This window comes from Beta vulgaris, chromosome 1 (genome assembly GCF_026745355.1).
Source record: "Beta vulgaris subsp. vulgaris cultivar EL10 chromosome 1, EL10.2, whole genome shotgun sequence".
In the NCBI taxonomy this organism is placed as follows: domain Eukaryota; kingdom Viridiplantae; phylum Streptophyta; class Magnoliopsida; order Caryophyllales; family Amaranthaceae; genus Beta; species Beta vulgaris.
The window spans coordinates 37,237,998-37,260,882 of record NC_079202.1 but is presented as its reverse complement, the minus strand read 5'-3'; the positions used below and the strand labels follow the sequence as shown (position 1 = coordinate 37,260,882).

Genomic DNA, 22,885 nt, shown 5'->3' with positions numbered 1-22,885 from the left:
TTACCATTGTAGACACTGTTCTTAGCAAACCAATGGCTCCTTGAGAATCACATTGAAGAGAGACAGGTGCAGCCTGTCCTCCCCATAAGGGAACATGGGACAAGAGATTTCTCGACCATTCAACTTCTTTCCCTGCCAACTCAAGGGCAATGAACTCAGACTCCATGGTGGAACGTGCTATACAAGTATGCTTCGAAGACTTCCACGATATAGCAACACCACCAAGGGTAAACACATAGCCACTAGTTGAACTAATCTCATCATTACCAGATACCCAATTTTTATCACAAAATCCTTCAAGAACAACGGGAAATTTAGAGTAATTCAGACAAAAAATCAATAGTTCCTTTTAGGCATCTGAGGAGACGATGAAGAGCACTCCAGTGTTTATTAATAGGGTTATGTGTATATCTACTAAGTCTACTCACTGCATAGGCTATGTCAGGTCGAGTATAGTTCATGAGGTACATCAAACTACCTATGATTTTCGCATATTCACCTTGAGAGACACTTTCACCTAAGTTCTTGGTCAAATGAATACTAGAATCATAGGAAGAACTCACTAGAACAACATCAAAGGAATTAAACTTTTTAAGCACCTTTTCCACATAATGAGACTGACTAAGGGACATGCGACCAGAGATTTTCTTAACTCTTACTCCTAAAATCACGTCAGCTTGGTCGGTCCTAAATGTACCTTAATATACCGCAAGTGTACGGGTCAATTAAAATAAATATAGGATAAGCAAGATATCGTTTCTCACAAGAGGTCTACAGTCAACTACCAAATTAAGAAAATCTAATATTATTTAGACGACTCGGGTAACGTGAGTAGTGAAAACAACTAAGCTAAAATAATATTAAATACTATTAATTCTAACACTAATGGGTAAGAATCAAATATGAGAAACAGTTCCAGGACTTAGATTTCGGCAATTACTTTCTACAATGAAATTAAACTAATTGCTGGGTTAAAGACTATTGTATTGCAATGATCGAATTTCCTAATTTATATTATCTCCTCTTCCAAGGTAGAAAACGTATATTTATAATAACTTTACGCCTACTTATGTGGCGGTAAACATTACCATAAACTCATTACGAACGAGAAATTCATGTAAACGATCACCCCAAGTGTATAACTATTCCTAAAAGTATACTACTTGACGTTTGATAATTCCACAAACTAATATTGAAAGTTCACTCCCGCTACTAATCCAATACCTTAAACATATAATCAACTGGCCAAATCAATTATACGAAATCAAACCAAAATTATCAAATTGCAATAAAAATAAATCAATCCAAACAACTTAGTTCAACTCATTGACAGAAAAATAAAAGACTACATCTAGTCCTAGAACATAGAAATTTAGCTAGACATAAAAACTAAATCAAACAAACCAATTGAAACTAAAAATCTGAAATTAAACATAATAATTAAACATAAACTAACTAAGAGAGAAGAGAAATAAACTCCAATTTGACAGATTTCTTCACAATCGGCTATATCCCTCTATGTGTTCTGTTCTCCTCTATTTATCATTAAAACCGTTCCGCAAATCTCGTTCATCATCTCCAAAGATAAGAATCTAAAAGATAATATTCTATCTTATTAGATTTGATTAATTCAGCTTCTTGATTTTGTGCCGCCTGATTTCTTGGTTGGTTTCGTCTGTCTGCTGTGTTCTCCAATTTCCTTCATAGCTCCCCCTCTCACTCACAATGCTGTGTGTTTTTCCTTGGCACAACTTCCAAACTTTTAATTCTTTAGATGTATGTGGGTGGCTGTAAGACACATTGGGCTTCATCATTTGTGTGTCATACTTCCTTTATTTTGTTTTTTTCTTTCTTCTAATTTTACCTACATATAAATCAATAAAATAATAAAATATTTGTATAGTAAACATATACCATATTATAAATATTAAATAAGCGAAATTAGCATGTATAAGTAGTAGCAGAATCAAACAAGTAATTTATTGAGTATATATTTCTTATTTTAAATCAACTTTGTTACTCAAGTAACTCAACTGTTATAATATTAAAATAGTAGAAGAAAATCTATTATAAGTCTCGAAACTTATACTAAAAAGTAATATAACGGACAAAAATCATGTATAAAATAGAGACTTCTCAACTTCCCCACACTTAAGGTTTGCTAGTCCTCGAGCAAACTAGGACTATAGAATACTGGCCAATGTCAAAATGAAACAGTAGAATGACTTTTCAGGCAATTTCTATTATACTCCCTCCGTCCCATAATATAGTGCTTGCATTCCTTTTTGGGTGTCCCAAAATGTTGTGCCTATTTTCCTTTTTATCAATTTGTTTGGACTAAATTAGCCTTCATTCCTACATAAAACTTTTCAAAATACCCCTACCTTTCTTTTAAAATATATGCCCCTATTTATTGTTTTACACCATTCCAAGGAACATTTATTGCTCTTTCATTTTATTTTAAAGGAAAAAGAAGAAAAAAAACTACTTTCAAGACAAAAGTACCCAAAAACATTTACTTAAATATATGTTTTTGTGAAATACTAAAACTCCTTCCATTTTTCTTAATCCTTGTGAAAAATGAGAAGTAAGCACTATATTATGGGACGGAGGGAGTAAATGGTTATAACACAACTGAAAGTTTTCGCAAAACTATAGGTAAAGAATTTATAAAAACAATTTTAGTTCAAAAACAGTGCTTATGCGTCGCAAGCAAACAAGCAAAAGATTAACCAACTCTTCAAATCGCATAGTACTTCATGTATTAGCATTCTCAACACATCTTACCACAACCATTTTCAAAATTTTAGTAATGTATGTAATTAACTTGGTAAACCCTCACTTTAGTTGTGCAAATAAAAATAAATATAAATTCATATCTCTCATGTATTTGGGGTCATAATAATTATCACTCAAAACCTATAAAGTCGACTCGGAATGAAATATTTCTTCTTTAAATTTGCATATCGTTCAATTCTCCACCACTGAGAAGACATAGAGCATACAAAAATCAGAAGGACTTTAGTAAGGTTGTAATGTAAGGCTCAAGTAAGAGGTAGGAAGTATTTGGGATTTGGTGCTCAAAAGCTTTAAGACTAGTGGAGTATACATTCTATAATAAGGCCAAAAGTAATAGCAACAATTAAAACTCCATCTAGTCAAATATTAACAATATGTGTATCCAATAATAAACTTTCCCGAACTCATTTTCATTCTAAATATCAACCTTTTCTTTATTTTCTCTCTTTATTTTCTTTTCATATTCTGTCATCAATTTTGTTTCATTTATGATTTTTTTTTTTTTTGACTGAACAAAATTGAAAAATAATGATATTACGTACATATATATAAACGACAAATAATTTCACTTAAACTACATCCATATACTCCACTAGCTCAAAGCTTAGGTAAAAGTTGTGTTTAGGATATAAGCTTGTAATGCGGTTTATACAAAACAATTAAGCTTAAGGCTCACTTGGGCTTTAGAAAGGGATATAATAATAACGTAGGTGGCTTAGGCTTAATGTGGTTCAACAAACAAATGACTTCATCATTTTTATGTATGCTCAAGTTTCAATGTGGTCTCGAAGAAACCAAGGCAAATTCAAGAGTCAATACTTCACCAGGAACTAGCATACACTCAAAAAAAAAATGGAGACTAAGATAAATGTTTTAGTCTATTAAAAGGCTCAAAAAGTCTCACATTATTGGTTATAAATGTCCACCAAGTAAATCATAATCAAATCTTAAATAACCAGTCTCACCACTTGCCAGACACTTACACAATGATACTATGCAATTCTCCATATCAGCTCAAAAATACTCTTTAACTTGCGACAAAATGGAAAACGTAAGAAAGTTCATTTTCAAAAACTCATTTTTTTTTTTCATTTCAGTCGAGTTTTACAAATAGAATTGCCTTGAAGTCAATGTTAGATAACAATTGTAGTATGTGAATATTCATATGATAGTCTATGCAAATTTTGACAGAACCTCCCCTATAAAACGAACATATCCAAAACAGCAAATCAGAAAGTTGTTTCCTAAACCTCTACTTCAGCTATTCCCAGCGCTATATATCAAATCATAAAGCGATAATTCAAAAAAATTGGGCTCAAGCCTCTCCCCCACACTTATTTCAAACATTGTCCTCAATGTTCAGAAACTCGGGTTTTATGAAGCAATGTGGCACTGTAAAAGACTTAGAGAGAAACAACCTGGGGTGCGAGACGACGCCTCTCATGCAACATACTTAGTAGCAAGCCAACAACTCTATGTCAATTATTGTGAGAATGGTGACAGACACAGTAGCAGAGCCCACAGAAGCAGGAGCAGTAGCTTAGCAGCAAGCAGGAGCAGTAGCTTAGCAGCAAGCAGGGCCGCATATAGCAACGTGCATATAGAGACTCATCTTTAGTTATATCACAGCTTTATTATCATTTATTAGTGTCTGAGATCTGCAAAAGAAAAGCAAAAAGAACAAGCGTAAAGAGAATTAAGCGAGAAAATTTAAATAAGTAATTAAAAGGCTTGGGTTGCCTTCCAAGTAGCGCTTGTTTTAAGTCGCAAGCTTGACCACCATAGTATTGATGCTTCAGAAGGATCTTCCAAGGAGTATGTCACTGCATTGGGCACCATCTCGCTAGCCAAGTAAGGCTTCAGTCGTGCACCATTAACGTTAAAAGTGTCAGAATCACCTTGTAGTTCAACAGAGCCATATGGATAAACTTTAACAATTGTAAAAGGACCAGACCATCTAGAACGTAACTTTCCTGGAAAAAGTTTTAGACGTGAGTTAAAGAGCAAAACTTGTTGTCCAACCTTAAATTCCTTATGATTTATATGCTTATCATGCCAAAGTTTTGTCTTCTCCTTATAAATCTTAGAATTCTCATAAGCCTTTAACCTAAACTCTTCTAGCTCACTTAATTGCAATAATCTATTAGCTCCAGCAGCCTTAAGATCCATATTTAACTCTCTAATTGCCCAATATGCCTTATGCTCTATTTCTACAGGTAAATGACATGATTTTCCATATACTATGCTATATGGAGACATGCCTAATGGTGTCTTAAAGGTTGTCCTATATGCCCACAATGAGTCATCGATTTTATTAGCCCAATCTTTCCTAGAACTATTGACGGTTTTCTCCAAAATAAGCTTCAACTCTCTATTAGCAAGCTCAACTTGACCATTAGTTTGGGGTGATATGGTAATGCTACTTTATGCTTAACCCCATATTTCCTTAAAAGACTGTCAAGTGGCTTATTACTAAAATGAGAGCCTCCATCACTTAATAATGCCCTAGGAACTCCAAACCTAGAAAAGATGTTTTTCTTAATAAATTTCATGACAACCTTAGAATCATCCGTTTGAGTAGGTATAGCTTCAACCCATTTAGATACATAGTCTACTGCCACTAGTATGTACCTATTGTTAAAGGACGGAGGAAAGGACCCAATATAGTTTATTCCCAAAGGTCAAACAATTCAACTTCAAGAATAATATTCAAAGGCATCTCATTTCTTCTAGAAATATTTCCTACCCTTTGGCATCGATCACATTTACTAACAAACTCTCTAGAATCCTTATACATAGTAGGCCAATAAAATCCACATTGCCAAACTTTAGAAATTGTTTTATTTGTACTAAAATGACCTCCACATTCTAATGAATGACAATGCTGCAATATATTTGAAACATATTCTTCAAGCACACATCTTCTAATAATTCCATCAGCACAAAATTTATATAGCAAAGGCTCTTCCCAAAAATAATGCTTAGAATCCCAAAAGAATTTCCTTTTCTGATGATAAGTTAACTTAGGGGGTATAATACCACTTACTAGAAAATTCACCAAATCAGCATACCAAGGGATATTAACTATTGCTAGCAATCGCTCATCGGGAAACATATCATTAATAGGTATATCAGAAACAACATCAAATTTCAAGCTAGACAAATGGTCAGCCACTGGATTCTCAATACCTCTCCTATCCTTAATTTCCAAATCAAATTCTTGCAATAAAAGAATCCATCGAATAAGTCTAGGTTTAGCATCCTTTTTATTTAACAAGTACTTCAAAGCAGAGTGATCCGTGTAAACTACTATTTTGAACCAATCAAATACGACCTAAACTTGTCTATCGCAAAAACCACAGCAAGTAATTCCTTTTCAGTAGTTGCATAATTTAATTAAGCATCATTGAGCATTTTACTAGCATAATAAATAACATGCAACTTTTTATCTTTTCGTTGGCCTAAAACAGCACCAAGAGCATAATCAATCGCATCACACATCAATTCAAAAGGTAAAGACCAATCAGGAGGTACAACTATAGGTGCTGAAACTAACTCATGCTTTAACTTGTTAAATGCATTTAAACAATTGATATTAAAGTCAAAGGGAATATATTTATTTAATAAATCACATAAGGGTTTGGAAATTTTAGAAAAGTCTTTGATGAGACGTCTATAAAACCCCGCATGTCCTAAAAAACTCCTAATTCCCTTGACATTAATAGGTTGAGGTAGTTTTTCAATTACTTCAATTTTAGCGAGATCAACTTCAATACCATTCACAGAAATTTTATGCCCAAGTACTATACCTTCTTGTACCATAAAATGAAATTTTTCCCAATTTAAAACTAAGTTAGTATCTTCGCAATGTTGTAAGACAAGAGATAGATTAACTAAACAATTATCAAAGGAGGATCCAAAAACAGAAAAATCATCCATAAAGAGCTCCATAATCATTTCAATATAATCGGAAAATATAGACATCATACAACGTTGGAAAGTAGCAGGGGCATTACATAAACCAAAAGGCATTTTACGAAATGCATAAGTACCGTAAGGGCATGTAAATGTGATTTTCTCCTGATCTACCGGAATTTGATTGAAACCAGAGTACCCATCAAGGAAGCATCAAAACTCATGTCCAGCAACTCTCTCTAACATTTGGTCTAAAAAAGGTAAGGGAAAATGGTCCTTACGAGTTGCACTATTAAGTTTCCTATAGTCAATACAAACTCGCCAACTAGTGACTGTTCTAGTAGGAATTAGTTCATTGTTATCATTAGGTACTACTGTGATTCCACCCTTTTTAGGTACGACTTGCACTGGGCTAACCCAAGGACTATCAGATATAAAATATATTATTCCAGCACCTAACCATTTCAAATCTTATTTTTTAACTACTTCTTGCATATTAGGATTTCGCCTTCTTTGATTTTGAATAGAAGGTTTAAACTCATCTTCCATAAGTATTTTATGCATGCAAACAGAAGGGCTAATCCCTTTTAAATCATAAATAGTTCAGCCTATGGCCCTTTTTCTTTCTCTTAAAACACGCAGATCACTGCCAGAGTATCATTTTCACTTACATATATGCATATTTTAGATGGGCAGGGAGTGGTTTTAAGTCTAAAACAGGGGCTTGTACTACAGATGGGGGAGGAAGAGGCTTACCTTTACCGAGCTCCTCAAAGTTATTACCTTTTTTCCACCATGGAGGACATGCCTCCAATGTCAGAGCTATTTCATTTACTTCTGTGCTTCCGAAATCTGCACTTTCTAAGAATGCTTGGAGAGGATCATCATACAACACTTTATTAGTCGTCTGCCCTTCTATCTCATCAAGCACATCAACTTGAAAAACATGATCAGTAAAAGAAGGAAATTTCACAGATTTAAACACATTAAATTTGACCTCTTCATCACCAATTTTAAAGGTTAAAGTTCCATTTTTAACGTCAATAACAGCACCTGCAGTAGCTAAAAAGGGTCTGCCTAAAATGATGGGAACTTCAACATCTTCATCCATATCAAGAATTATAAAGTCCACAGGAACTATAAACTTATCCACCTTCATTAAGACATTTTCAATCACACCCAACGGATATTTAATTGACCTATCAGCAAGTTGTAATGAAACAGTAGTAGATTTTATATCCGTTAATCCTAACTTTTTGCAAATAGTTAGTGGCATAAGAGATACACTCGCACCCAAATCACATAGAGCTTTAGAAAAATTTATTTCACCTATAGTGACAGGAATAGAAAAGCTTCCTGGGTCCTTCAATTTTGGAGGAAGTTTATTCTGAATTACGGCACTACATTCCTCAGTCAAGGCAATAGTTTCATAATCCTCCAATTTTCTCTTTTTAGCAATAAATCCTTTAGAAACTTAGCATATGCAGGTATTTGGGTCAAAGCATCGGCAAATGGAATATTAACGTGCAATTGCTTAAACATGTTCATGAACTTTTCATATTGATTCCGTTTTATTCTTTTTAAGCCTTTGAGGGAAGGGGATAGGAGGCACATAAGGTTTGGCAGGGGTGGAGAAGGTGATTTTTCATGTTCAGTTTCAACGTGTTCCTCACCCTCCTTTTCATTTTCCTTAACTCCCTTACTTTTGTCAATTGACTCTTCTACTTGTGTTAGTTGCTTACCACTTCTTAAGGTCACGGCTTTGCAATGTTCTTTAGGATTTACATCTGTTTTACTAGGCAAAGATCCTTGACTCCTTGAATTAATGGCATTAGCTAATTGTCCAAGTTGAAGTTCTACATTTCTATTAGAAATAGCAATCTGATCTACTTTCCTTTCTAACTTTTCAATTCTTTCAGAAGTAGTATTATCCAATTTTTCAATAGCTAGTTCCCATGATGGTCTATTTTCTTGTTGAGGTTGTTTTTGGTGGAAGCCAGGTGGATGTTTTGAATTAACATTAACATTTTGTTTTCCTTGATTCCTCCAAGAGAAATTAGGATGGTTTCTCCAGCCTGGATTATAAGTATTAGAATAGGATCATTTTGTGGGTGTCTATTAAAATTAGAAACATATTGAGCTTGCTCCACATTAGCATATTCACCGCTTAAATGAGCACCTGCACACATATTACATGGTATAATAGTAGACACAGAATTGACATTACTCATTTTAGTAAACAAATTGACTAAGTTGTCAACTTTTGCATTTAACATGTTAATTCCTTCTACTTCATACATACCAGCGGTATTCTTTGGTTTACCCCTATTGTTAGACCAATGATAATTATTCGAAGCCATCTCTTCAAGTAACCTATTAGCTACTTCAGTAGTTTTACCCATTATTGCACCTCCGGCGGCTGCATCTATAGTTATTCTAACAGATTCATTAAGAGCATTATAAAAAGTTTGCACAAGCAACCAATCAGGAACACCATGATGAGGACATTTACGTTGTAAATCTTTAAACCTTTCCAATGCTTCATATGAAGACTCCTCATCAAGTTGAACAAAACTAATTATATCGTTTCTAAACTTAGCAGTTTTTCCAGGAGGAAAATATTTACTGAGAAAAGCTTGAGATAATGCGGCCCATGTTGTAAATGAATTAGGTGGATTAGATTTCCACCACTTTTTAGCTTTATCTTTAAGTGAGAACGGAAATAAACCAAGTCTGATAGCATCATCAGTCACTCCATTTAGCTTTAAAGTATCACATTTTTCAAGAAAAGTAGTGATATGGTCATTAGGGTCTTCATTATCTAGTCCACTAAATTGATCTTGTTGAATTACTCGAATTAAAGCGGGACTAAGCTCAAAGTTATTAGCAGCGATAGTAGGTCTTACAATACTTGAAGCTGCTCCGCTAGCATTCGAGATAGCAAAATCACGCAAAGATTTTGTAGCATCTTCGTCTCCCATGTTTTCCGAATTTGTGTCACTTACTTCAGAAAATAAAAAATTGAAATTAAGATTCTGTTGTTGTTCCAAGGACAACAACTTCTTCTGTTTCTTTAGTGCTCGAGCTGTTTTTTCAATTTCTGGATCAAACGGGACCAAAAGACGATTACTACAGGGAATAAACTATGGAAAACAGAAATGAGTAAAAATGTATTAAGCAAGCTATTTTAAACTGAAAATTGCAGCGTACAAAATCAGAAAATCACATGCGTCTGCAGACTTGCAGCACTATCAAGAAATATTATAGCAAAATAATAACAATATGGACTACAACTTAACAGAATGTAGAAGATGGAATCGAACAAAAATAGACTAATAACTAGACAACGGATGTATCACAATTTGGGCAGTAAAGTCTATCTAAAAAAATTACTAATGTAGTAGACACTAAACAAGAAAACTAAGAGTAAACAAAATTAACAATAAAAATACTCCTAAAAACAAATGAATAAAGTACCAATCAATTTACTGTAGCAACATAATGAAAAGATGAATGGTGCACCAGTCTAAGCTCACAAAAGCTATTATAGTACTACTAAGAAAAACAAAGATTTTAGAACTACTACTAAACTACGAAAATAAGTCTAAACTAATATCAAAAATCTCTTTAGTATGATATTGACTAATTGCCTCCCCGGTAACAGCGCCAAAAACTTGGTCGATCCTAAATGTACCTTAATATACCGCAAGTGTACGGGTCAATTAAAATAAATATAGGATAAGAAAGACACCGTTTCCCACAAGGAGGTCTATAGTCAACTACCAAATTAAGAAAATCTAATATTATTTAGACGATTCGGGTAACGTGAGTAGTGAAAACAACTAAGCTAAAATAATATAAACTACTATTAATTCTAACACTAATGGGTAAGAATCAAATATGAGAAATAGTTCCAGGACTTTGATTTCGCCAATTACTTTCTACAATGAAATTAAACTAATTGCTGGGTTAAGACTATTGTATTGCAATGATCGAATTTCCTAATTTATATTATCTCCTCTTCCAAGGTAGAAAACGTATATTTATAATAACTTTACGCCTACTTCCATGGCCGTAAACATTACCATAAACTCATTACGAACGAGAAGTGTATAACTATTACTAAAAGTATACTACTTGACGTTTGATAATTCCACGAACTAATATTGAAAGTTCACTCCCGCTACTAATCCAATACCTTAAACATATAATCAACTGGCCAAATCAATTATACGAAATCAAACCAAAATTATCAAATTGCAATAAAAATAAATCAATCCAAACAACTTAGTTCAACTCATTGACAGAAAAATAAAAGACTACATCTAGTCCTATGACTTAGAAATTTAGCTAGACATAAAAACTAAAACAAACAAACAAATTGAAACTAAAAATCTGAAATTAAACATAATAATTAAACATAAACTAACTAAGAGAGAAGAGAAATAAACTCCAATTTGACAGATGAATTAGATTCGTCTGCTCGTTGCGTTTTTCTCCCCAATCGGCTATATCCCTCTATGTGTTCTGTTCTCCTCTATTTATCATCAAAACTGTTCCGCAAATCTCGTTCATCATCTCCAAAGATAAGAATCTAAAAGATAATATTCTATCTTATTAGATTTGATTAATTCAGCTTCTTGATTTTGTGCCGCCTGATTTCTTGGTTGGTTTCGTTTGTCTGCTGTGTTCTCCAATTTCCTTCATAGCTCCCCCTCTCACTCACAATGCTGCGTGTTTTTCCTTGGCCCAGCTTCCAAACTTTTAATTCTTTAGATGTATGTGTGTAGCTGTAGGACACATTGGGCTTCATCATTTGTGTGTCATACTTCCTTTCTTTTGTTTTTTTCTTTCTTCTAATTTTACCTACAAATAAATCAATAAAATAATAAAATATTTGTATAGTAAACATATATCATATTATAAATATTAAACTAGTTATTAGGCCCGGGCTATTCCCCGGGTAAGAAAAATTTTCATTTATTAATATTGTAATTTGATATGATAACACTAAATACAATTTGGTCTAGTGGTTAAAACTTTAGTACATGAACCATGAGGTCATGGGATCAACTATACTATATATACAATTTCTAATTTTTTTTATTGTACATGGATTACATGAACTAAAACTCCCTAGGGAGAGCGCCACGTGGCATGGTTCCTCGTTTACGCACGCTTTTTAATATATTAGTATAGATAAGCCAAATTAGCATGTATAAGTAGTAGCATAATCAAACAAGTAATTTATTGAGTATATTTTTCTTATTTTAAATCAACTTAGTTACTCAAGTAATTCAACTGTTATAATATTAAAATATTAGAAGAAAATCTATTATAAGTCTCGAAACTTATACTAAAAAGTAATATAACGGAGAAAAATCATGTATAAAATAGAGACTTATCACAGCTTCTCCCAAATCTTTCATCTCAAACCTTGAAGACAAGAAAAGTTTAGTATCATTAACCACCTTTAAGTTGTTACCAAAAATCAACATGTCATCCACATAAAGACATATAATAACACAATCTGATCCTATCAATTTGGAATACATACAGGAATCAAAGTTGTTGACAATGAAGCCATCTGACAGAACAATACTATCAAATTTTTCATACCATTGTTTTGGTGTTTGTTTGAGACCATATAAGGACTTCCTCAACTTACACACTTTATCTTCTTGACCTTGCACCACGAAACCCTTAGGTTGAGACATGTAAATCTCCTACTCTAAGTCACCATTCAGAAAAACCAGTCTTAACATCCATCTGATATATAACTAAGTCATGAATAGCAGCAAGAGCTAGCAGGGTTCTAATGGTGGCTATCTTAGTCACATGAGAATAAGTGTCAAAATATTTTAGTCCTTTCCTCTGAGTGAATCCCCTAATGACAAGCCTAGATTTAAACCTCTTAATAGTCCCATCAAGTCTCAACTTCTTTTAAAGATCCATTTACTATCTATGGTCTTTGATCCCTTAGGTATGTCAGTTAACTCCAAGTAGAGTTAGACACTATGGAATCTACCTCGCTCTTAATGGCCTCTTTCCAAAAACTAGCATCCACATATCTCATTGCCTCTTCAATGGTCTTTGGATCCTCTTCTATCATGAATGCATAAATTAGTTCATCACTGAACAAGTCAACACAAGAACTTTCAGACAGAAAAACAGTAACAAAATCATAACCAAAGTCTTTTGCTACTTTAGTTCTTTTACTTCTCCTAGGCTCATCTTCCACAGAAGAACTACTAGCATGCATGTCAACTGAAGTACTACTCAGAGTCAAATCAACAGGAATATCACTAGTAGGTAGAACAACATCATGCGTTGAATAAGTAGATAAATCAACAGCATGAGAAGAACAAGAAGGCACAAATGCAATATCACCCTTTTTCAAAGGAAAAACATGTTCAAAAAACTCAGCATCTTTGTATTCGTCACAAATAGACCTATCACTCAAAGTCATGAATCTATAAGCATCATGAGCATAGCCAATAAACACAACATTAAAAGTCTTGGGTCTAATGTTTGACTTCTTATAGTCAGGCAACCCAACTTTAGCTATACACCCCCACACTCTAAGGAAACTCAAGTTCGGAGGATAAACCTTTTATAGTTTATAAGGGGTTTTATCTAACTTTTTGTGAGGTACTCGGTTAAGAACATGACAACCTGAAAGAACCGCTTCCCCCCACATTTTATCAAGCAACCCAGAACTTAGAAGCATAACATTCATCATATTTTTTAAGGACCTATTTTTCTGTTCAGCTATATCATTTTGTTGAGATACATAGGGAGCACTAAGTTCATGAATGATACCCAATTTTTCACAATGGTCATTCAAAGAGAAGTTCTCATACTCTCTACCCCTATCAGACCTAACCCTCTTGATTTTCCTATCAAGTTAGTTTTCTACCTCGGCCTTATACTTTATAAAAGCTTCCCCTGCCTCAATTTTGGCTTTAAGAAGGTATAACTTTGTGAACCTCGAGTAATCATCAACAAAGGAAATGTACCAAAACTTTCCTCCTCTACCTCTAGTGTTATGAAAATCAGCTAAGTCTGTATGAATAAATATTAGAAGTTGTGTGGTCCTTTGAGTCACGGTTTTGCAAGGTTTCTTAGTAAATTTTGCTTCAACACAAACTAGACACTTAGAAAACTCTGTTGAGGACAGATTGGGAATTAAAGCTAAGATCCTTGGTCTCTTCATGGAAGCAACATTCACATTCCCTAATCTACCATGCCAAAAATTTAAAGACTCAGCCATAAAAGCGGAACCATAAACAGTTTTATTAATAGCGGGAACAACAGAATAAACAACATTCAAAATAAATAAACCCCCACTTCAATACCCTTTCCCCACAAATTCCCCACCACGAGTCATTACAACCTTGTCAGCGTCAAAACAATTTTCAAACCAGCTTTGTTTAACAAGGCACCAGACACTAGGTTGCGACGCATAGTAGGAACATACAAGACATTTGAAAGGAAGAGCGTTTTTCGAGAGGTAATTTTAAAGTAACCTTTCCTTTTCCAAGCACTCCATCAGTTGCCGCATTTTCCATGTAGACACACTCGCCTTCCGTAGCATCCTGAAAGTCATGGAGCAACTCCTTGTTTGAACAGAAATGCCTTGAAGCCCGGTTGCCGAAACAATATCATCAGATTCAGTAAGGTTAGCCTGAGGGGTTTCCTTTTGGACAGAGGCGTTGAGGATATGATAAGCCTTATGATCAGGCTTGCCGCATACATAGCAAAAAACAATCCGCTTCTGAATCTTACCATTCGGGTTGTTGAATTTCCCTTGCTTCTTACCTTTATTGATCACCTTCTTACCTTTACCCTTAAACTTATCAGAACGTGAAGAAGCGGTAGCATATTTCACCAGATTAGCTTTGGTAACATTGACCAGAATAAAGTCCTGATTATCCTTGATCCCATTTGCATCTTCAATCCTCATATAACTAATTAGTTCCTGAAGAGACAAAAACTCTTTCCTATGCTTCACATTGTTACGGAACTCCCTTCGGGAAGGAGGAAATTTTTCCAGCAATACATTAGCTTGAAAAACTTCGCAAATTTTCATGTCTTGATTTAAAACATTAGCACATATAGATTTTCGTAGACATGAACTTGGTCCATGACAGGTTTGTCATCAACCATTTGGAAAGCCAATCACTTTTCGACAACAATTTTTTGTTTCCCAGCATCATTAACCATCAGGTTAGATGACTTATACACCATGAATAAATCAAACAGATTATTTGTCATCAAAATAAGGAGATGGAAACGAACAGTTCTATTATCTTGTTCATATTTTAGAATTTCATCCTTATTATGCTTAATAATAGTAGCAGAAGGAGAAGAGGATGAATCACCTGTGGAATAAATAACAGCAGTACAATCCTTAAACAGAACATAATCGATGTCGAACTATTCAAAAAACATGAGCAGTTTTTGAGCCCAACGTTTGTAATTGTTTCCGTCAAGAGACTCAAGCTTGGAAAGATGAGCCATGGATTTGGTTGAACTATCAGCCATTGCGAATAAAATAATTGCTCTCAAACGGTCAAACTGTTACAAATCTTCATCAATCACACACACGCTCAGCTCGGGTCCAAAAAGTTAGTTAAGTTTATTCCCCAAGGCCCAAGCCCGGTCCTGGCGGCACGCGTTGTTTGTGATAGTAAGCCCAAACCAAACATGACATCCAACCACAAAAATATCTCAAGTACCAATTCAATAATTGGAATGAGGGAGGGAATATAAAAACAAGGAAGTATTCCCTCCCACAAGCAATATGGGATAATAAAAGAGGCTAAGGCTTTTCAAGCCTTAATTCCAACATCTTCTAAGTACACTTTGTTGTATTAAGCTCATATGTGAAAGTGTAGGCTCATATAAGACTAGTGTAGGCAGTCGAGAAAGCGATTGCATTATGCTAAAAAAAAGCTCTACTGTGTACATGTCTGCAAGTTTTGTTAATTGCTTTTTTGATAACTATAATGTCTCGCGAGGACCCACATGTTGATAACGATTTTGGTTCCTATTTTATCCAGGTTCTTTAGCAAACAGTAGAGACTTTGGAATGAGAATTTGATGCTTCAATTACAGCGGCTGCTGCTCATGCTCGTTGAGAGAAAAGACAAACTGAGGGAGCACAAAGGGCGGCGAATTTGCGCAAACAGGAAATCACAAAAGAGCTTGAGAAGACATCATGTATGTTAATGGACTTTTTAGTTTCTTGATTTATACTTGAATCACGCTTAACCACTCAAGTGTAATATATGGATTTCCTTCACCTGAGCAACTCAGCTTCAATCTAGATCTCAAAATAGAACCTTTTATTATTGTATCTTGGGCTCAAAGTCGCTTTTAAGTGTACGTGTTTTCTGGCAAAAAAAAAAAAAAGTCAATTTGAATAAACCACCTTTACATCCCTGCCGTTCACATTTTCTGTGAAAATTGCTAATGACTTGATGAAAATTCCCTCCCCCACAAGGGTCTAGGGGGTTCATTTTAGGAAGGCCTGGAGTGTCCAACTCTCCTATATCCTCCTCTATGACGCATTAGTGCTACCTTCATTCTTTGCAGTTGGCTATGCATAAGAATTGGCTGGAATTCCTTTAGATATATTATGATGTATGCATTAATGCATGTCACTCTTGGTATGGCGTGTATATCTTGAGTTTAAAGCTTGTACTTCTTTCATTCTATGATTTGTTTGTAGATCTTTGTCTTAAACTTAGTTTGAGATGACTAGTTCATATTTAATAGAGGATTCATTCCTTGATTGATGCTGATTGTACAGTGCTATTGATATACAAGTTTAACGCTAGTAATTAGGAAACAAACTAACAATAAGGCTAACAATAAGGCAAGATTACAGGAGATTACATCAAAGATATTTACACATAATATGGGGAATATTGACATATTCTATCACACCCCCGCAGTTGAAGCGGGATTAGGGAGGACGCTGAGACTACTGGATCGAAATTCTTCAAAGAGCGGGCGAGGAAGGCCCTTAGTAAAAATATCAGCGTACTGGTATCGGAAAGGAACATGAAGGACCCGAACAAGGCCTTTGGAAACCTTTTCCCGAACGAAATGAATGTCCATCTCAATGTGTTTTGTGCGCTGATGTTGAACAGGATTGCCAGAGAGATAAACAACACTGACATTATCACAATAGACAAGTGTAGCACGGCGCACGGGACAATGTAGCTCCAAGAGAAGATTGCATAGCCAGCAAGTTCTTGCAACAACATTGGCTACACCACGATACTCGGATTCAGCACTGGAGCGAGAAAGGGTAGCTTGGCGCTTAGATGACCAGGAGATGAGGTTGTCGCCAAGAAATATGCAGTAACCCGAAGTCGAGCGGGAGTGTCAAGACACCCGCCCCAATCAGCATCAGTATATGAGACAAGTCTGGATGAGGAAGACGAGTAGAGATGAAGACCCAAATGTAGAGTGCCCTGAACTTACCGTAGGATGCGTTTGTGGGCATGAAAGTGAGGCTCCCGGGGGTCGTGCATGAAGAGACAAATCGGCTGCACGGCATAGGCAAGATCGGGTCTGGTGAAAGTAAAGTATTGGAGAGCACCAGCCAAACTGCGATATAGAGTAGGGTCAGCCACAGATGGCCCAGAGGAGGCACTGAGTTTGGCCTTAGTATCAACGGGAGTAGCGGAGGGTTTGTAGGAAGACATATTGGCGCGGGCCAGGATTTCCTCGGCATACTTCCGTTGATAGAGAAATAATCCACCCGTATGTTTAGTAACTGCAATGCCAATAAAGTAACTCAAAGGACCCAAATCAGTCATAGCAAACTCAACACTAAGATGAGACATAATAGTGGTACGAAGAGTGTCGAAGGAAGCAGTCACGATAATATCATCCACATATAACAGTAAATAAGACACATCAGAACCATGATGATAGATAAATAGAGAGTGATCAGACTGGCTATGTTGAAACCCAAATGCGGAGAGATAGGTGGCAAACCGCTGATACCAAGCTCGAGGAGCTTGCTTGAGGCCATAGAGAGATTTGCGGAGACGGCAAACATAATCTGGGTGATCGCGATCCCGAAAGCCAGGTGGTTGGTGCATAAATACTGTCTCCTGAAGGTGCCCATGAAGAAAAGCATTTTTAACATCAAGTTGATGAATGGACCAGGACTTACTAAGAGCCAAAGAGAGCACAGTGCGGATGGTGGGGGTTTTACCACGGGGCTGAAAGTCTCCTCACAGTCATTAACAATATTAACATCAACAGGACGAGGAACAAGCTCCCATGTCTCATTTTTAATTAAAGCATTCAACTCATCAGTCATGGCAACTTTCCAGTTAGGATCATGAAGGGCAATGAGGGGAGATTTAGGAATGGGAGAGAGAGAAGGGGTAGTAGTAGCCGAGAGGTTGAGGGGCTTTTTTATTTTAAAGATGCCCTTGCTAGCGCGATTTCGGGCATGTGTGATGGCAGGGGGGTGGAGGGGAGGGTGGAGAAGAAGATGGAGTGGGCTGTGGAGGCGAGGAAGTGGGCGGAGGAGAGTTTTGAGGCAGGCTGGGCGAGAAAGGAGAGGGGGTAGGCGAGAGAGTGGGCTGGGATGGGGCGCGAGACAGACTGGGCGAGAGAGGGAATGCTGGGGGAGTGGAGTGTGTTTGGGCCGGGTCGAGGGAAACGGGCGGACTGGGAGGGGAGGAAGGAGAGTGGGCTGGACTAGGAGAAAGGGAAATGGGGCCTGGAGTAGTAAGAGGCAGATTAGGAGTAGGAGGAGGTGAGGAATTGGGCTGGCCGAGAGGAAGTGGGGCGGATGGAAGAGAGGTGAAGGAGTCCAAGAAGGAATATGTGTGAGGTTGGGGTGTTTGAAGAGTTGCAAAAGGATAGACATGCTTATTGAAGGTGACATGCCGGGAGATATAGATTTTATTTGAACTAAGATCGAGGCACTTGTAGCCACGGTGGTTAGAGGGATAACCAAGGAAGACACATGGGGTGGAGCGAGCCTGGAGCTTGTGTATAGTGGAGGAAGGAAAATGGGGGTAGCATAGGCACCCAAAGGTGCGAAGATGAGAGTAGGAAGGGAGGCGTTTGTAGAGAGCTTGGGTGGGCGATTGAAAGGAAAGACCCTTACAAGGGAGAATATTGTGGAGGTAGGTGGCCATTTGAAGAGCGTGAGGCCAATAGGAAGAAGGGATAGAAGCATGAAGGAGAAGAGTGCGGATGATGTTATTGATAGAACGGATTTTGCGTTCCGCTTTACCATTTTGAGAGGAAGTGTAGGGGCAAGAGAAACGGAAATACATGCCGTGTTGGGCACATTGTTTGTGGAAGGGAGACTTATCAAATTCACGACCATTATCACATTGGAAACTCTTAATTATACGTTCAAATTGAGTGTGAATAAAATCGCGAAAAGTAATGAAAGTAGACAGGGCTTGAGACTTGTTTGTGAGGGGGAAAGTCCATAAGAAATTAGTATAATCATCCAGAAACAGAATATAATAGCGATGACCCATGGAACTCAAAGTAGGAGAGGTCCAAAGATCACTATGCACAATATCAAACGGAGCAATAGTTGCATTATTAGAAGGGGAAAAGGGCAACTTAATATGTTTCCAATTTGACAACTATGACAAAAACAAACACCACTATCAAAAGTACATGAAATAATATTATTGGATTTGAGGGAATTAAGAATAGGGGCCCCGAGATGGCCGAGACGGTTGTGCCAAGTTGTGGTGGAGAGAGCAGCAAAAGCTTGAGCTGAGGGAACAGTAGATGAGAGAGGATAAAGATCGCCTGTGCTATCACATCTCAGAATAATATTCCCCGTCAGTAGGTCCTTCACATGAAAACCAAAGGGATCAAATTCCACAGAAACATGATTGTCAGTGGTAAATTTTCGTACAAAAATGAGAATTTTGATAATTTGGGGAGCATGTAACACATTTTTGAGGTTAAGAAGGGAACGAGAAGTACTGGAAATAATTTTGTGACCATGACCAGAAACAGGAATAGTGTTGCCATTACCAACAAGAATAGTTTTATTAATGCTAGAATTAAAATAGGATGAGAGAGTACCTGAATCACCAGTCATATGAGATGTGGCGCCGGTGTCCATATACCAATTGTCATCCGGTGGGGCAAGGGTCATAGTATGCATGGCAGAATCAATGTCGGTGTATTCATAAGGAGCGGGGCCGGGCTCCACAGTGGCTGCATAAGCTTGGACGGGACGCGGCCCAAGGAGACCGGGTGTGGGAGGAGCACACTGACTGGGCCTGGGTGAGGTAGTGGGGTACGGGCAGGGTCCAGGACTCCAAGGAGGAGGATACCCATAAGCAGCAGGGGGCCCGTATGCATTAAATTGAGGCCCATAATAATAACATGGGGAAGGGCCATACATGGGCTGTTGCGGATGGCCAGAGAACTAAGATGGTGGACGCCCGCGACCACGACTCCGGCCGCCAATGCCTCTGCCGCCACGACCACCGCGCCCACGACCACGAGAGGGCTGATGTTGACTGTGTCGCTGTGGTGGAGGCGATTTTTCCGCCAGATCATCAGACGACTCGCCAAGAAGGGAGTCAGAGGTGGCGAGGAGGGCATTATTGGATGACCCAAGGTGCTGAGCTTTTCGGGACTCTTCGAGTGTGAGCATGGAGCGAGCAGTGTAGAACAGAGGCAGCGGGTCCCGTTGTTGGATGAGAGAGGCAACGTTATCATATGCATCATTGAGGCCGGCGGCGAGCTGAAGAACCAGTCGTTGGTTGGACACCGGAGAACCAACGCCGGCGAGCTGATCCGTAAGCATTTTTAGCCGTTGACAGTAGGCAAAGACATTCTTGAAATTTTCAAGATGGGTATTCGAGAATTGGTTCTCCAAATATACAGAACGAGAGTGCTTGTTGTCCTGGAATATGTCACGCAGACGCTCCCACGCTTGCTGAGCCGTGGAGTCCGGTTCGAGTGGTAAGCAAAAGGTCTTCGTGGATTGTCCCATAAATCCATTGGAGGACAACGGCATCAAGGCGTACCCATAGTTCAAGATCCTTGATGACCGGCTTGTCGGCGGGAGGAATGATGTGGTGAAGTACCTGATTGGCACGGGCAGTAATCTTAAAGAGTTCGGCCCAGGAAGAGTAGTAGTTATTATCCATGCTAAGGATAAGAGGGAGATGATGTTTTATGTTAAGAGAGAGAGCAGAATGATAGGGTGGTTAGAAGCTTCAGCATCGTTAGTCATGGAGGACGACGGAGGTAGGGGACGATACCGGGGTAGGGACGGCTAGGTTTGGAGAAAGAAAAATAACCTAGGCTCTAGATACCATAATAGAGGATTCATTCCTTGAATGATGCTGATTGTACAGTGCTATTGATATACAAGTCTAACGCTAGAAATTAGGAAACTAACTAACAATAAGGCTAACAATAAGGCAAGATTACAGGAGATTACATCAAAGATATTTACACATAATATGGGGAATATTGACATATTCTATCAATATTTAGTGACCTAATACGTCCGTTAATGATGATGGGTTATCTTTCTACCTTTGATCAGTCATATATATGTGTCTATCATGTCACCTACATCAGGTCGACACGTGGCAAACCCCCCCCCCCCCTCACCATCCCCGACCCCTGAAAGATAGAAGCAGCTCTTAACTAATCAGCTCCACTTTGCATCAAATTAAACCACCTGCTCCACCGCTTGTGCGGGCCTCTGCCAGTTAAGTTTCATTCTTGCGATGGTATTCCCTAGGCAGGATACTTAACGCGTTAGCTACAAACGGGTCGATACGCACCAGCTGCCCATGATTCTCAGGTTTGCCACATTTGTATGGTTAGCTCTATCAGTTACGTCGTTGCTAACTTGCTATTAATTGAGGCACCCTTTCATTGCTCAAAAATTTACTTAGTCTTAACTAAGGAAATCTCCTGTCAAAAAAAAAAAGAAAAAAAAAACTAAGGAAATATCGAGAAGCTTACCAAGAACAGTCTCCTTTTCAGTTTGAGGTACGGTGGGGGATGTGGCGACTGGGTATTTGAGCTGCATAGGCAAGAATTGCGTGCAAAACAGGAGGTGATTAGCAAGAGGGACAATATTAGGCATATATATATATATATAAAACAAGGTTCAATTGGCTTATGTGTCAAGCTAATGCTCATTTTGCCACATGTCATCACTATACTTATTCTTATTCTTTTAGTGCCACGTGTACAATGGATCAATTACAATCTTATAAATTTGGTAAGTTTAACTCAACTAATGGAATTGCTTTAATTTACAATCATATTATTTACGGCACAGTTGCTAACTAATAGTAAACAATATTAATATTGATAAAACTTACCATTTTACATTACCATTTGTGTAACTTATCAAAAAAATAAATGTTATTATATAAGATGTTCATGTAATCACACCCTAATATAAACTGATTTTCTTCCACTTCTTTCTTTACACGAAAAATAAAAAAAATTCAAATGAATCTCAAATAAAAAAAATAAAACTACCATGTTAGCACAAAAACAAAATGGCGTTACCGTAAACAAAAACAAAAAAGATGAAGTTTACTACAAAAAATTTAAATTCATAAAACCCTAAATATTTAACAATGGAACAAACTTATATTGTCTATTTATTTTTTACTAACTTTAAAATTATTGTGTCACTCACCGGTAGAAATCATCCTTATTTCAATAATCTTAATTCTAATTTTTTTATTTGATGGGTAATTTTTGAATTCCTAATTGACAGTTATACTACTAATATATTGAATTAATTTTCACTAACTGTTAAAACTTAGAATCTTAATTTTTTCAATAAATTTCTCACTCACTAACTGTAATAAATTACAAAATTTTCAATACATTGGCATATTGACTATTTCATTCCAACCTTAGCTTATATTATTGATTTTTCTCACTCACTATTATCAATTTTAAGAATTATATGACTCATTTTAGTATTATAATTATATGATATATATATATATATAATATTATATAATAATATATATTTATATAATTATATAATATTGCTAAAAACTACATGAAAACATAAAATCAGTTCAATTTCATCATAATTAGTCAAAATCAATTTTTTTTTAAATGAACTTACCAAATAATTTCAACCTATATTGACCCA

The 22,885-nt window shown here is 36.8% G+C and overlaps 2 protein-coding genes and 1 non-coding gene across 3 annotated transcripts; 1 reads left to right on the top strand and 2 right to left on the bottom strand.

The window, feature by feature from the left end:
* Positions 1-1,264: 1,264 nt before the first annotated feature.
* Positions 1,265-11,632, bottom strand: LOC125497367 (uncharacterized). The gene is made up of 2 exons (XM_048643933.2): positions 11,166-11,632; positions 1,265-9,814 (listed from the first exon to the last, which is right to left on the bottom strand). The coding sequence occupies exon 2, from the start codon at positions 9,693-9,695 to the stop codon at positions 8,661-8,663; it is 1,035 nt and encodes a 344-aa protein (XP_048499890.2). The 5' UTR covers positions 9,696-9,814; positions 11,166-11,632; the 3' UTR covers positions 1,265-8,660.
* LOC125494591 (small nucleolar RNA R71) lies at positions 9,205-9,311 on the top strand. Its single transcript, XR_007270830.1, has one exon. It is a non-coding gene; the product is annotated as a small nucleolar RNA R71 (small nucleolar RNA).
* An 8,529-nt stretch (positions 11,633-20,161) lies between the features above and the next one.
* LOC125492839 (uncharacterized) lies at positions 20,162-20,758 on the bottom strand. The gene has a single exon (XM_048635571.1). The coding sequence runs from the start codon at positions 20,756-20,758 to the stop codon at positions 20,162-20,164; it is 597 nt and encodes a 198-aa protein (XP_048491528.1).
* Positions 20,759-22,885: the final 2,127 nt, after the last annotated feature.

What these genes read in the sequence shown, in the direction of transcription:
- LOC125497367 (XM_048643933.2), bottom strand. Translation starts at nt 9,695, where the DNA reads ATGGGAGACGAAGATGCTACAAAATCTTTGCGTGATTTTGCTATCTCG.
- LOC125492839 (XM_048635571.1), bottom strand. Translation starts at nt 20,758, where the DNA reads ATGCCGTTGTCCTCCAATGGATTTATGGGACAATCCACGAAGACCTTT.